This window comes from Scardinius erythrophthalmus (assembly GCF_964197995.2).
Source record: "Scardinius erythrophthalmus genome assembly, chromosome: 18".
Taxonomy (NCBI): domain Eukaryota; kingdom Metazoa; phylum Chordata; class Actinopteri; order Cypriniformes; family Leuciscidae; genus Scardinius; species Scardinius erythrophthalmus.
Window position 1 is genome coordinate 38,557,351 of NC_138238.1, and position 15,000 is coordinate 38,572,350.

Consider the following 15,000-nt stretch of genomic DNA (forward strand, 5'->3'; position numbering starts at 1 on the left):
CTGGTTTCTGGATGGCACGTACGTCCGAAGTCTGAGTTTAAGTAAGGGAAGCAGAGCCAGTGGTTGTTCTGTAGCCAAACGTCAGTGACTTGAATTTGATGCGAGCGGCAACTGGCAACTAGTGCAATTTTGTGACGTGTTCTCTTCGGCTCGATAAACACACTCTTGCTGCAGCGTCTGGATCAGTTGCAGAGGTGTGACAGTGATGCTGGGCAACATTGTGTGCCATCTTTAAAGGATAATTCCGGTATTTAGCACTTTGAGTCTCTTTTCTGGTTTGTTATGGATGAACTAGAGTGGTGGACATGGGCGTCAGTTTGGTTTGAAATGTGCTGGGGACAGAGACGCATTAATTTTTTCTCTCTTTCGCGCAGGTTATGTTTTGAAAGACGGATGTCCTGTAGCTCAGGCACGGCCCCACTTTTCAACAGGCCCACCAAAATAAAAAATAAATTTTTTTTTTTACTATATTCTAATTTTGTCAATAATTATAAAAAAAATTGCCAATAAGCTCATAATTTGTGCTAAAATAGTGTTTAGTAAAAAAAAAAAAAAAACATTTTAAAAAGCTGGTTATATTGTTTGATGTTTCTGCACAAGTTCAGCTGACAGTGAGGTTCGGGTTTGTTCCGATCAGAGCTCGTGAGTGGAGAGCGCATTTCTGAATATTCCGCTCCGCTCGTTCATTCCGCAGGGTCGCTCGCTCAACCCAGATGTCCTGTTGCCTGGTTCGAAAATATGTGGAATAAGGGCTGCTTCCTAGTTTTTTCTAGTCAACTAGTAGGCTAGTTGTTCATTTAAGTCATTCGTGGACAAATCGCACTTTTATATTAATTTAATTACTTATATAGCCTACAGGATAATGAGCATTTACGTTATATAGCACACTCAAGCGCACGACCGCACGCATAAAGCTTGCCACAAAGAACCGGTAAAAGTAATGATTATGAATGCGTCTAAATGTGTCTAAACACGCTGTGAATGTGCATTATACGCTGAGTTTCGGTTCATTTATGAGACGAACTCGCCGGCGCCTCCGTGTCGTGATTATCTATTGTCTGCTATTTACTTCTTATTTATTAAATCCAGGCAATTGATTCATGAAACATTGATTAAAATTAAGATATAATTAACAGGGATTAAAGTTCTCCGTCGCTACGACGGATTTCCGTTAATTGCAGCAAGTCCATGACGGATTTCCGTCATTGCGGGGTCCAGTCTGTCCTTAAAGTCTTAAATTCACTTTTCATAATTTTAAGGCCGTAAATAGGCTTTCATTTCTCAAATAGTGTAATAAATATCTTAATTTTAGTTTGAATAGGTCTTAAATTAAGGAAAGACGAGGTGTATTCACCCTGCTGAGGGGGATGTGATCAAAGCCTGGAGTGGAGCAAAAGCACGTTCCTCTTTCCACTCTAAGCACTCTGTAATCACTCCGCTCATAGTCCACTCCGGGTTTTCAATTACAGCTCACGGAAAGTGCATGTCAGGCTACAGCTGAGCGCTGAGGTAGAACTATATTTCAGTGACACACTTATAATGCAGGTAGGGCTGGGCGATATCGATATAAAAAATATATCGATATATTTTTTAAATGCGATATGGAATTAGACCATATCACATCGATATAGTTCAAATTTGCGCTGTGATCCTTGCTCCCCGCGCCTCCGCTCCTCCTTTTCCACACTGCGTGCGTGTTTAGAGCATGTTATGTTATGAGAGGCGAATCATGACTACTTCAGAAAACCCAGCACAATAGGAACTACCAGGCAGGCAGTGACATAAGTGTACGCTGAAATAAAGTTTTTCACCTCAGAAAAACGGACTTTCTTGTCCTGTCAGTCGTTATCCTGTTCTCGTAGCGCACACTCAATTGCACACGCAAATTCAGCGGCGCGCGGTGTATTGCTTCACTGATCAAGTGCAAAAGAAACTACGAGCATGCAACGCCGTTACGTTGTAAATTACACGAAATTAAAGTAATGCAGGTATGATTCTCATTCTATTCACCAGTTTCCATGTTTCATTAACAGTTATTGTTAATATTGTGTATTCACCATGGTAACTGTCGTTTCCATATAACCCCAAAATGCCACTATTTTTCTTTGTGTTATTTTTTATATTTTTAAATGACTGTAGTGGCTCATACCAACATTGTATTAACAAAAACTAGTTTGGGACTGCTATTTAATAGCTTTAGCCTAGGCCTAATGTTTACAGTGCTATGCATAAGTTTAGACACCCATACTAAAGTTGACTAAAAAGAGGAATAAAAAAATCATCTTTTGGAAACTGAACTTAATGCCTTAATTTGAAAAATTAGGAAAAATCCAACCTTAAAGGACACCAATTTTCTTTGTGAATAAATAATGTATCGTAAATAAATAAATGTTCTTCCTTAAAATACAGGGTGCATAAGTTTGGACACCCCTATGTTAAATTCCCATAGAGGCAGGCAGATTTTTATTTTTAAGTATTTTTTTTATTTATTTTTTAGGATACTATGCATCCTGATAAAGTTCCCTTGGCCTCTGGAATTAAAATCGCCCCACATCATCACATAGCCTTCACCATACCTAGAGATTGGCATGGTTGTATTTCTGTTAGCCTAATAGCTAGTTTGGTTTGCATTGAGAGATGATCTTATGGAAAGTATCTCTAGGTATGGTGAAGGCTATGTGATGATGTGGGGCTATTTTAATTCCAAAGGCCAAGGGAACTTTATCAGGATGCATAGTATCCTAAAAAATAAATAAAAAAAATACTTAAAAATAAAAATCTGCCTGCCTCTATGGGAATTTAACATAGGGGTGTCCAAACTTATGCACCCTGTATTTTAAGGAAGAACATTTATTTATTTACGATACATTATTCATTCACAAAGAAAATTGGTGTCCTTAAAGGTTGGATTTTTCCAAATTTTTTTAATTAAGGCATTAAAGGTATAGCGGAGGATCTTTTTACTTCCGGGTGGATACCCTATACTATTGGTCCTCCTAATTGTCAATCATTCTGGTGAATCAATCAAACTTTTCAAAAAGTGGAGAGGGCGGGACTTATCTAAAATTCGGAAAGATCCTCCACTATACCTTTAAGTTCAATTTCCAAAAGATGATTTTTTATTCCTCTTTTTAGTCAACTTTAGCATGGGTGTCTAAACTTATGCATAGCACTGTATTTATTAGTACTAGTCTTTACTATTAGTCATATTCTTACAATTTATGTTAAGTAAAGGGGAAAAGTAACTTACTTGTGTGTTAACAAATTTTGTGTAAACGTGTTATAATTTGCATATATATATATATATATATATATATATATATATATATATATATATATATATATATATATATATATATATATATATATATATATATATATATATATATATATATATATATATATATATATATATATATATGCAAATTATTAATTATATTAGTATGTTCCATGCCTGGTTTTCATAGATTAAAATATAGCTTTTAAAATACGCCTACTGGCAATATTAAAGCGGTTTAAAACGTCTCCCCTTAAAACGCTATTGGTCTCGACTATTTAAAAAGTTAAAGGAATATGACTTGGCCTAAAAAAAAAATTTCAGTCAGAATAATTTTTTTCACTTTAATCCCTGAATTAATACAAAACGAAATTCACTTTAAAGAAAGGCAGCTGTTCTGTTTGAGGTCTCTGTGGAAGTTTTAAAGCAGTCTTTTAGTGCCGCTTTCAGAGCGCTCACGTGCGTAACCGAGAACTGACACGTTGTTTTTTCCCTCATAAATGCGAACACGAAAAATAAAATAATATGAATATTATAATGTTTTTTTGTTGGGTCAGACAATGATTACCAAATTTCTCTCTCATATTGCTCCTCATAACCACTGAAAACGGTCAAAAGAATCGAACCAAAAGTCAAATTAATATGGATGGAAGTTAAAAGTGGTGGGTACAAAATGACTCATGACGAAAATCTGGTACGCGTCCCCCCCGACCCCACCGAAATCAACGCCTATGGTGGTGGACACAGAAATGTTGATGATGGGTCCTGTCTCGACTCTTTGACTCGTTCAGAATCGCCTTTGACCGCTTCAGAGTGGCTGGCTACGGGCATGCACAAACATGTCCTTAAAACAACACTTAACGTTCGTTTTCAAAACTGTGCAACTCACCGAGTGGTTAGTGATGTTCGCTGATGATTAAAAACAAATATATCGGCGCAATGTATGATTTCAATCCGTGTTATTTGCTATAGTGGAACTATTTCTTCAGATACCTCACAACCGCGTATAAACTTCCGCTCGATATTTGAGTCTGAAGCGCAGTAATATCAACGAGCAATGAGTCCTCCAACAGAAATCAATGGGATTTTACAAAATGGCAAATATATACGACAGAAACTGTATTTCGCTACGCTACTTGTTTTGGAACATCAGCGAACACCACTAACCACTCGGTGAGTTGCACAGTTTTGTAAACGAACGTTAAGTGTTGTTTTAAGGACATGTTTGTGCATGCCCGTAGCCAGCCACTCTGAAGCGGTCAAAGGCGATTCTGAACGAGTCAAAGAGTCGAGACAGGACCCATCGTCAACATTTCTGTGTCCACCACTCTAGTTCATCCCAAACAAACCAGAAAAGAGACTCAAAGTGATAAATACCGGAATTATCCTTTAACTTCGCAGTCCACTTACGAATCACGGTCGAATGGACCGCACCTTCAGTCAACATGATGTGGAGTGCGCGGTTCATGGTTGCCTAGCAACGACAGACGGGGCTCTATGCTAGATACATTATCATTGTTATTAACTAAGGAATGTGTGTTTACAGCTGGAGACTCTTCTCAGGATGAAGCAGAAGAAGACGTTAAACAAATCACTGTAAGACTTCATGCCTCTGTATTCTTGTTTGAACCGAATGCTCTCAGTCCGTGTGTTGTGCTCACTCCGCTCGTCGTCTACCTGGCGTTCGAACAGGTGAGGTTTTCCCGCCCTGAGTCAGAACAGGCCCGTCAGCGCCGCATCCAGTCCTACGAGTTCCTGCAGAAGAAACAGGCTGAGGAACCCTGGGTTCACCTGCACTACCACGGGCTCAAGGTGAGTCTGATCACATGACCCACGCCCACGCTTCACTGACGTCTGATCACATGACCCACACCCACGCTTCACTGACGTCTGATCACATGACCCACGCTTCACTGACGTCTGATCACATGACTCACGTTTGACTGACGTCTGATCACATGACTCACATTTGACTGACGTCTGATCACATGACTCACATGAGCCCCGCCTCCACTCACTCACTCAGCTCAGAGACCCACTGGTTGACGATCACACGTTGATCTGATTGGTTACAAGGTAGTTTGTGACGTCAGAAACACCAGCGATTTCAAAGCGTGTTTTTGAGACTGTCTTTGGTTCACTGCGGTTTTAAGGAGAAAATACTCAGCAATGCTGTCAACTTATGAACTTACACATGGTGTGTCTTAAAGCGTATTAAAAACACCACATAGACACATAAACAACATTAAAAGCTGGATTTTCACCACAGGGGGACTTTAAATTTCATGGATAAGAAGCGTTATAAAGTAATCAGGCATCTATTTAACGTGTCCACAATACAGTGCATGTTTATTATGGTGAATTTATTAACATTACCAAATGCCTGCATGTTCTTTATATGTTATATAATGCATGCATTCTCATTTATTGAGCTTGCATCTGTAGGACGGACGTTCTGAGCATGAGCGCCAGTATCTTTACTGCCAGGCCATGGACACCACAGAAAACACGGAGCTGGTGAAAACACCGCGGTTAGTGCGTGTGATACACACTGTTGGTGTTAGCCGTGATGTTTCGCTATCGGTGTTCATCTCATGTGTTTGTTCTCTCCGCAGTGAATACCTGTCCATGCTCATGCCTCCTCTGGCGGAAGAGAAAGTGTAAGTAGAGGAACTTCCTGTAGGATGCGATTGAAGTCTTGTAGTGCTGGGCGGTATACCGGTTCATACCGAATACCGTTGTTTATTTTTGTTATGATATGAATTTTTAAAGGGTTAGTTCACCCAGAAATGATAATTCGGTAAGACTTTCGAATGATAAGACTTTCGTTCATCTTCTGAACACAAATTAAGATATTTTTGATTAAATCTGAGAGCTCTCTCACTCCTCCATAGGCTTCTCTGTAATCGATATCTGCCATCCCAGAAAGTTAGTAGATACATCGTTAAAATAGTCCAAGTGACTACAGTGGCTCAACCTTAAGTTTATCAAGCGACAAGAATACTTTTTGTGCGCAAAAACAACTAAAATAACGACTTTATTCAACTCTTCATTTTCTTCTGTGTTTCTCTGAGTGAGTCAACGTAGTGTAACAGCGCAGCGCTTCTGGGTTGTACGTCAGAACGGAGGCTCACTATTGGCCGACGCTGGTCATGTGTGATGCTGGCCAATAGTGAGCCTACATTGAAGAGTTGAATAAAGTCGTTATTTTTGTTCGTTTTTGCGCACAAAAAGTATTCTCGTCGAAGTAAATCAACTAATGGCCAAGATCGCATACCTCACTCTCGCTCGCTCGCACTCGCAGGCACTCTTTCTTTCTCTCGCCCTCACCGCTCTCTGCGCATAACGGTTTAAATGAACAACAACAATAAACAGTGCTGATCAAGAGTTTTATGCAAGCAATTTAAGGTCGCGACTCTTGTCGCAAATATAGCAGGCTTCATTCAGTGATTGAAACAAATATTATTAACATTACTTGAAGTTTTACAGTATACCGACACTGAACGCTCCGAGCGAGCTGTGCTGTGGTAAACATGGAACTTTTCCTCGACATGAAACGGTAAATAATCAAACCAGTGGAAGCCTGCAGTGCATGACACTGCTGTATCTAACCTACCTTATTCATGCAATATCTATTCAGTCAGTACAGTAGCCTACACTAATGTTTCTGTTTAACATTAACGCTTCTTCCTGTTACCTGTCCCTGACCCCTCAGGCAGCGCGCCCACTCGCAAAGCAGACAGCCGCGCCTCTGCTACCACGGGCGTGTTTTTCCACATTCGAATATTAACTTTCACCTTCGAAATTCTGTTTTTTAAAACTATTCGAATATATATTCGAATTTAGAATATTCGTTGACAGCCCTAATATACAGTGAAACCGGTATCATTTTGAAAAATACCGTGATATAAATATTTGGTCATACCGCCCAGCGCTAAGATCTTGGTGTTTTTCTAATTATCTGTTTGTTATATTTTAATATTTTATTGTTTGCGTAGCACTATGGTCAACATTGTAGTAGTATTATGTGCTTTATAAATAAATTGGAATTGGCGATTGGTTTTTCGATATTTCTGATGTGATTGTGTGTCTGGTTCTCCAGCGTGAAGCCGATGGGTCCCAGTAACGTGCTCTCCATGGCCCAGCTCCGCACGCTGCCTCTGGGGGATCAAGTCAAGACGCTGATGAAGAACGGTCAGCTGGGCTTACGCTATCGTTTATGTCCGTCTCTATTAGCGCTGCACGATTAATCGTAATTTACATGAAATCACACTTAAATCGATTTGGCTTATCGTGATTCTGAAATGGTAAAGTCTGTGATTGTAATGTGCAGCTTGTCAGTGCCGTACGGCTCAGGAAACGCGGCTCACTCTGAAAGCTCTGAGTTCGAGTCGCTTATAACGAGCATTTGAAACAGCAACACGAGTCAAACATCTTTCCAGACATGAGATGCATTTATGAACCTCTTCTCCAACAATAGACAACATTAATAACACACTTTTCCTCCAAACTCACTTCATGAGGACAGCTGAGCTCTTCTGTGAGATGATGAGCTTCTGACACTGATAAACACACGACTGCCTTATTCTATCAAAGCGTCTCAATCTTCTGTTTATTCAGATACAGAGAGTGTGATGACCGATACGGGTTTCCTGGAATGATGTGTGTTATCGTACTTCTGTGGCGTGTGTGTGTGAGAGTCTGGTGTTCAGAGGGATGTGTGTGTGTGTGTGTGTGTGTGTGTGTGTGTGTGTGTGTGTGTGTGTGTGTGAGAGTCTGGTGTTCAGAGCGGAGTGTGTGTGTGTGTGAGTGAGACTCTGGTGTTCAGAGGGATGTATGTGTGTGACGCCCTCTGGTGTTCATGTGTGTGTGTGTGTGTGTGTGTGTGTGTGTGTGTGTGTGTGTGTGTGAGACGCCCTTTGGTGTTCAGATGGAGGTGTGGGTGGGTGTGTGTGTGTGTGTGTGAGGCCCTCTGGTGTTCAGATGGGTGTGTGTGTGAGAGAGAGAGAGAGAGAGAGAGACGCCCTCTGGTGTTCAATTGGATGTGTGTGTGTGAGATGCCCTCTGATGTTCAGAGGGATGTGTGTGTGTGTGAGTGAGACTCTGGTGTTCAGAGGGATGTGTGTTTGTGTGAGTGAGACTCTGGTGTTCAGAGGGATGTGTGTGTGTGAGAGACTCTGGTGTTCAGAGGGATATGTGTGTGTGAGAGACTCTGGTGTTCAGAGGGATGTGTGTGTGTGTGTGTGTGTGTGTGTGTGTGTGTGTGAGACTCTGGTGTTCAGAGGGAGCATTTACTACCGATCAGCCGTACTTCACTGACAAACTGCCCATAAAATAATCGCAGCCTTTGCCAAATCGTGTGCGGTTTCATTGAGATTAATCGTGCAGCGCTAGTGCACAGTATATCTAGAGAAAATAGATAAAGACTTTTACAATCTCAGTCACAGAATCTTTTAGTTGTTCCGAGGACAAATCTGAAAACGAGGGAACCGTGCCTTTGCTGTTCAGCTCACCACAATATATCAGATTATCAACCCTTAGTGAGTTCAAAAGACATTTAAAAACATTTTTAATTTTAATTCATTTAATACAGTTTTTATTATTATTATTATGTGCTTTATAAATAAATTAGAATTGGAATATCGCATTATGGTGTAGTGCGAATGTCAAATCTTGCAGGCTGCGGTTTAATCATATGAATGTATGCGCTACAGGGTTTAAGCATGAAAACATGAAATATATATAATAGAAGAAAAGTAAATAGCGCGGTGTGAGTATTTTCCCTCATATGGTCTCTATATAGATGTTGTTGTTTGTCTGGCAGTGAAAGTAATGCCGTTTGCTAATCTGATGGGTTTGCTGGCGTCGGGGACGGACTCGACCGCAGTGCTGCGATGCATCCAACAGGTGGCGCTGCTGGTCCAGGGAAACTGGGTCGTGAAGAGGTCAGGCTTTTTACATTACACCGATGCTGAGGCATGACGTTTTAGTAGATGAAGCGCTCCCATGGGACCAGTTTAATTTTTTTAGGAGAGTATATTTACCCATATACTTATATGTGACCCTGGATCACGTCACCAGTCTCGAGTCGCACGGGTGTATTTGTGGCAATAGCCAACTATACATTGTATGGGTCAAAATTATACATTTTTCTTTTATGCCAAAAATCATTAGGATGTTAAGTAAAGATCATGTTCCATGAAGATATTTTGTACATTTCCTACCGTAAATATATAAAACATTTATTTCTGTGAGTGAATGCAGCACAATCGCCAACATAAATGCACAACTTTAAAGGAGATTTTCTCAATGTTTTGATATTTTTGCACCCTCAGAATCCAGATTTACAAATAGTTGTATCTCGACCAAATATTGTCCTATCATAACAAACCATACATCAATGGAAAGCTTATTTATTTGATCAATTTAAAAAAAATTACCTATGTGACTTTTTTTTTTGGTCCAGGGTCACATATTTGATATAATGTTTTTTGGTCTCCCCACATAATTTATCTTCGGAATACATAGTTGCAATAATATTTTTGTCTTGTTTATGTCTAAATTTCTGCTTGGGGATAAATAAAGTTTTATCTTATCTTAAAATCCTGCGATTTGTCTTTGACAGTGACGTGCTGTATCCCAAAAACACGTGTAGTTCACACAGCGGCGTTCCTGCTGAAGTGCTCTGCCGCGGACGAGACTTTGTGGTGAGCTTTATTTTTTACTCTAATATGTTTATTAGCTTAAAGTCCCTCTGTAGTCAACAACTTTATCCCTTAAAACTCATCTTTGATCACCAAAATGACATATTTAAAAAGTATGCCTTAAAATATATTGACTGTAACTCGACACCCATGCCTCATTTAGTATGCGCAGTTCTATGAATATGCAAATGAGCCCCGCCTCCACTCACTCACTCAGCTCAGAGATCCACTGGTTGACGATCACACGTTGATCTGATTGGTTACAAGGTAGTTTGTGACGTCAGAAACACCAGCGATTTCAAAGCGTGTTTTTGAGACTGTCTTTGGTTCACTGCAGTTTTAAGGAGGAAATACTCAGCAATGGTGTCGACTTATGAATTTACACATGGTTTGTCTTAAAGCAGATTAAAAACACCACATAGACACATAAACAACATTAAAAGCTGGATTTACACCACAGGGGGACTTTAATATGATTCCTGTCTCCTGGTTTGGATGGTAATGATAAGCAGTATCATTACATCATGCTATATAATAAGTGTTGCTATCCTAATTTTGTCTTTTTGTCCTCAGATGTGGAGATTCACTCTAGAGCGAACCCTGATGAGGAAAGAAGTCGCTGCCATCATAAAGGTTTGTGGAATTAATTAAAATCAGTACTTGAGTAAAACAGAAGATGGCGCTGAAAGATGTTTAACATAAAGACTTATGAAGCTATATCTTGATGTAGGGCTGGGTGATAAAACGATAACGATAATTATCGCGATATAATTTTTCTCGATAAAAAGATATCAAGAGTTCGATAAATGTTCGATAATGTTTATGTGCCAAAAGCGGAACGAAACTCATTTGAACCGCGCGCCACACGGACCGTTTATCCGCTCGGCTCAAAGTCCAAACGGCAGCGCAGCGCGAGCCCACTAGATCAGATGCGTTTACTCTGATCGCTCTCGTCACGAGATCCAGTGAGAAGCGCTTGAGTTCAGCGAAGAACACAAATGTCTCAGTGATTTAAACCAGTTTAAAGGCAGATGAAACAGCGCTGAGAAACACTGTGCGCAACGATACAGTCAGAAGGCTTTTCCGTCTACAAATTCCCATTATTAACCAGGGATTTACTGTAACGTTACCCTAGTAATATTAACCGCACCATGAAATGTGGGATATACATATTGAATTGTATTATATTATTAATGTAGACAATGTATTAAAGGACTAATGGAATATCATTACAGTATTTAATAATGTATTTAGGCTACTGTTTTTCATACAAATACCATAGAAACTATAAAGTTACACTTTGCCATGATAGTGAGGTGCTATAGGCTATGCCTGGTTTCATCTGTGGTTATCATGATCTAAATGCATGATACTGGAAGACCAATGGTTAAGTTTAATAAAACTCAAACAGTCAGAATATTACATTTTACCAAATAAAAATTAGCACATGCAAAAACTAAGAAATTAATTGTCCAATAAAGATATTTATTTTGTTAAGGAAAAATGACAAATGTTTGAATGTTCTACCTCAGATTTGTGAAATGTTCACCAGTTTTGGCAAGAGTTTTTGTCCTGATATTTTCTGACAATAAAGAGTAGTTTAAAACCACAGTTAACGCTCTGGTTTCTACAACTTTCACTTAGGAGAAGTCTGAAAAAAATCTGCCTTCAAACTTGAAAGAAATAAAGATTTGACTTTTATCGTGATAATTATCGATATCGACTGATATAAAAAAAATTAGCGTGATATTTTTTTTGGCCATATCGCCCAGCCCTATCTTGATGTATGCACTTTAACCCTATAAAGCCTACTATATCATAATTGATACACAAATAGCATTTAAATTATACTCAGGTTCACTTGATTATCATACATCATTTTTTTTTTAGAAAAATCATGAGTATTAAATATGATGATCAGGCTTTTGAGGAAGGTTTATGTGTTCATCTCTCAATCATTATTGTATTGCATTGCATTATATGTTTTAAAACTACAGAGCTTTGATAATAAAACTAAGCATTTAATTATCATCTAACTAAGATATTATTGGCAGATATTGATATTTATATGGATTTTATGTCAGTATCTGCTTTACTGTTATAAAGATCTCATTGATTTACATTGCAAGCATCAGAATTTCATCACTTTTTGTCCACATCAGCATCTCAGTGTGAGTCTCTGAATGAAATTGAGTTTCTCTTCCATATTCTCACTATATGAGTCATGATGTAGCAAATATGATACTCAACAAAAAACATTTAATATTCTGTCTAAAATTTAAATACATTGTGCAAATCTTTTTTAAGTAGATTATTTTTTTTTTCATATGTCAGGCTTTACAGGGTTAATTATGTGCATTAATCGATCATGTATGTTATTCAGCATGTGGTATTGCTGTTGATGTCGGTCATGTGATTCCAGCTTCCTCCGGAGGACGTGAAGGACTTCTTGGAGCAGATGTCGGTCCCTCGAGTAAACCGAGGCTGGGAGTTTCTGTTGCCCACGGATCAGGATTTCATCAGAAAGCATCCAGATGTGGCTCAGCGGCAGCACATGCTCTGGCTCGGCATTCAGTCCAAGTATGAAATCACTATTATATTATTTTGCAGTTAAAGGGATACTCCACTTTTTTTGGAAATCGGCTCATTTTACAACTCCCCCAGAGTTCACCAGTTGAGTTTTACCGTTTTCGAATCCATTCAGCCGAACTCCGGGTCTGGCAGTACCACTTTTAGCATAGCTTAGCATAGATCATTGAATCGGACAGGACCGTTAGCATCTCTCTCAAAAAAATGACCAAAGAGTTTCGATATTTCTCCTGATTTAATTTACGATATATTGCATTAATAATTCACTGGAATGCACAAAGAATCTCTCGTTCTCCTCAAATCCTCACGTCTCTCTCCAGGTTTGTTTTCACAGCTAAATGCAATTTATAATCAGTCAAAATGACGGAAATCACTTTGAAATAGTGTCACGTTATGCTGAAGTTAATGAACATTTTTGATTAAGGCAACATAAGTTACATAATACAGATATATTACTATATATTACACACTTTTGGGGTTATTTGGTCTGTTGAAATACCTTGTTGATGCTTTTACACTTTTACATTTCCTTTTAATGTTCGATGGTTGAAGGGTGAGTAGATTAACGTCATCTCGTTGTGACACTTTTATCGTATTGCGTTCATAGAGCGAGTGTTTCACTGATTGTTTACAGTTTAACGGAAGTTACACCCATAATTCGCGCAAAGCATCATGGGGTGCAGGAATAATGTGGATAGGAAAATGAATGGATAAAATACAAGACTATACAGGGTTAGAACTACATGAGGGGTGAGGACGTGAGCTAGTGCTTTAGCTAAATGAAATGAATAACACAGAATATTACAGATATTAAACACAGTTTGGTCTTAATAGGAGGTGAGAATCTCAGTCTCCCAGTTTCTAAATGAACTCTATATTACAGGTTGGAAAAGGTGTTTAACTTCTCCAAAGACGACTTTGTGCCTAAGAAGGACGCTCAGATGGGTATGTTCCATATCTATATTTACACTCACTTTTATACCTATAAACACTAGTGCTCAGAAGATTCACGATTGGTAATTTTTTTTGTTTGTGAAAAATCTTCTGCTCACCAAAGCTGCATTTATATGATCAAAAAATACAATAAAAACAGTGAAATATTATTGCAATGTAAATCATCTGTTTTCTATGTGAATATATAGTAAAGTGTAATTTATTCCTGTGATCAAAGCTGAATGTTCAGCATCATTACTCCAGTCTTCAGTGTCACATGATCCTTCAGAAATCACTCTAATATGAGGATCTGATGATCAAGAAACATTTATGATTGTTCAGTTCAGATTTTTGTGGAAACCGAGATGCATTTTTCTTTTTCAGGATTTTTTTGATGAATAGAAAGTTCAAAAGAACAGCATTTATTTGAAATAACATTATAAATGTCTTTGCAGTCACTTTTAGTTAACTTAATGCATCCTTGCTGAATAAAAGCATTACTGCATGTCTTCATCATCACACACTAGTTTGTCATCGCTTCACATGCGCGTGTTTGTCACGGCAGATCCCGTTCACGTCAGCGGAGACGAGCGCGTGAAAGCGGCGCGAGAGAACGCGAGAGAGACCCACGGTGTCCTGCAGAGAGAGCTGGACGCCCGCAGACTGAAGGGGTCGCGACCCCCGGGCGAGGTGCGGGTCAAGCAGGAGCCGGTGAGCGACTCTGAAGAGCCCATGGACACGTCGGGCTCGCTCACGAACGGCTCGGTCAACGGTTACCCCGCCTCGAGCTCGCCGGTGTCGGACCCTCATAACGGGCACGGCTCGGCTCACGCGTTCACCCCCGAGCTGCAGGAGTTTGTGCAGAACACCTTCAGGAAACATCACGTCCTGTGCCTGAGCGAACTCAAGCGTCTGTTCAACCTGCATCTGGCCAGTTTACCCAGCGGCCACTCGGTGTACGGTCACGTGACCGACCGCATGCTGACGGAAGCCATCCTCCAGAGCCAGTGCAAGCAGATCCTGGTGCCTGTGAGTACATGTGCATCACGCTCACTTTACACGCACAGCATCGTCTCATGCGTTCATCTGGAGAACTAATCGAGATGTGTGTCCATGTTACACTTCTGCCCAATACAGAGTCCTGTGATGACCACTTAAACATCACTAGTGTGCTCTTACATTTATTTGCGTAATCACTGTGACTTTATGGAGATTCATTTGGCCATTATTTTCCCAAAGACTCGACTTTGTTTGTTTTATTTATTTATTTTTGCATTAAAATTGTGGTCAAAATAAAGGTTCCTCTGATTGGTAGAGAATCCTTTTAAGCTTTTTCAGAGCAAAAATATATATATGTGTGTGTGTGTGTGTGTGAATAAATAAATAAATAAATAAATAGTATATATATATATGTATGTATTACCTAAAAAGAAAGGAATGTTATGATTTGGTTCCCAAAGACATAACCAAAGGTAATCAAAGTCAGAATTTTTTTGA

At 39.3% G+C, this 15,000-nt stretch overlaps 1 protein-coding gene across 1 annotated transcript in view; it reads left to right on the forward strand.

Annotated features, from left to right (window-relative positions):
- polr3e (polymerase (RNA) III (DNA directed) polypeptide E) overlaps nucleotides 1-15,000 on the forward strand; it is a 29,736-nt gene that overhangs the window by 8,583 nt on the left and 6,153 nt on the right. The window contains exons 8-18 of the mRNA XM_081392348.1: nucleotides 4,824-4,873; nucleotides 4,970-5,089; nucleotides 5,723-5,808; nucleotides 5,893-5,937; nucleotides 7,380-7,471; nucleotides 9,102-9,222; nucleotides 9,903-9,984; nucleotides 10,555-10,614; nucleotides 12,404-12,561; nucleotides 13,454-13,515; nucleotides 14,069-14,532. Of these exons, the coding sequence (XP_081248474.1) occupies nucleotides 4,824-4,873; nucleotides 4,970-5,089; nucleotides 5,723-5,808; nucleotides 5,893-5,937; nucleotides 7,380-7,471; nucleotides 9,102-9,222; nucleotides 9,903-9,984; nucleotides 10,555-10,614; nucleotides 12,404-12,561; nucleotides 13,454-13,515; nucleotides 14,069-14,532 (1,340 nt within the window). The remainder of the gene's footprint in view (nucleotides 1-4,823; nucleotides 4,874-4,969; nucleotides 5,090-5,722; nucleotides 5,809-5,892; nucleotides 5,938-7,379; nucleotides 7,472-9,101; nucleotides 9,223-9,902; nucleotides 9,985-10,554; nucleotides 10,615-12,403; nucleotides 12,562-13,453; nucleotides 13,516-14,068; nucleotides 14,533-15,000) is intronic.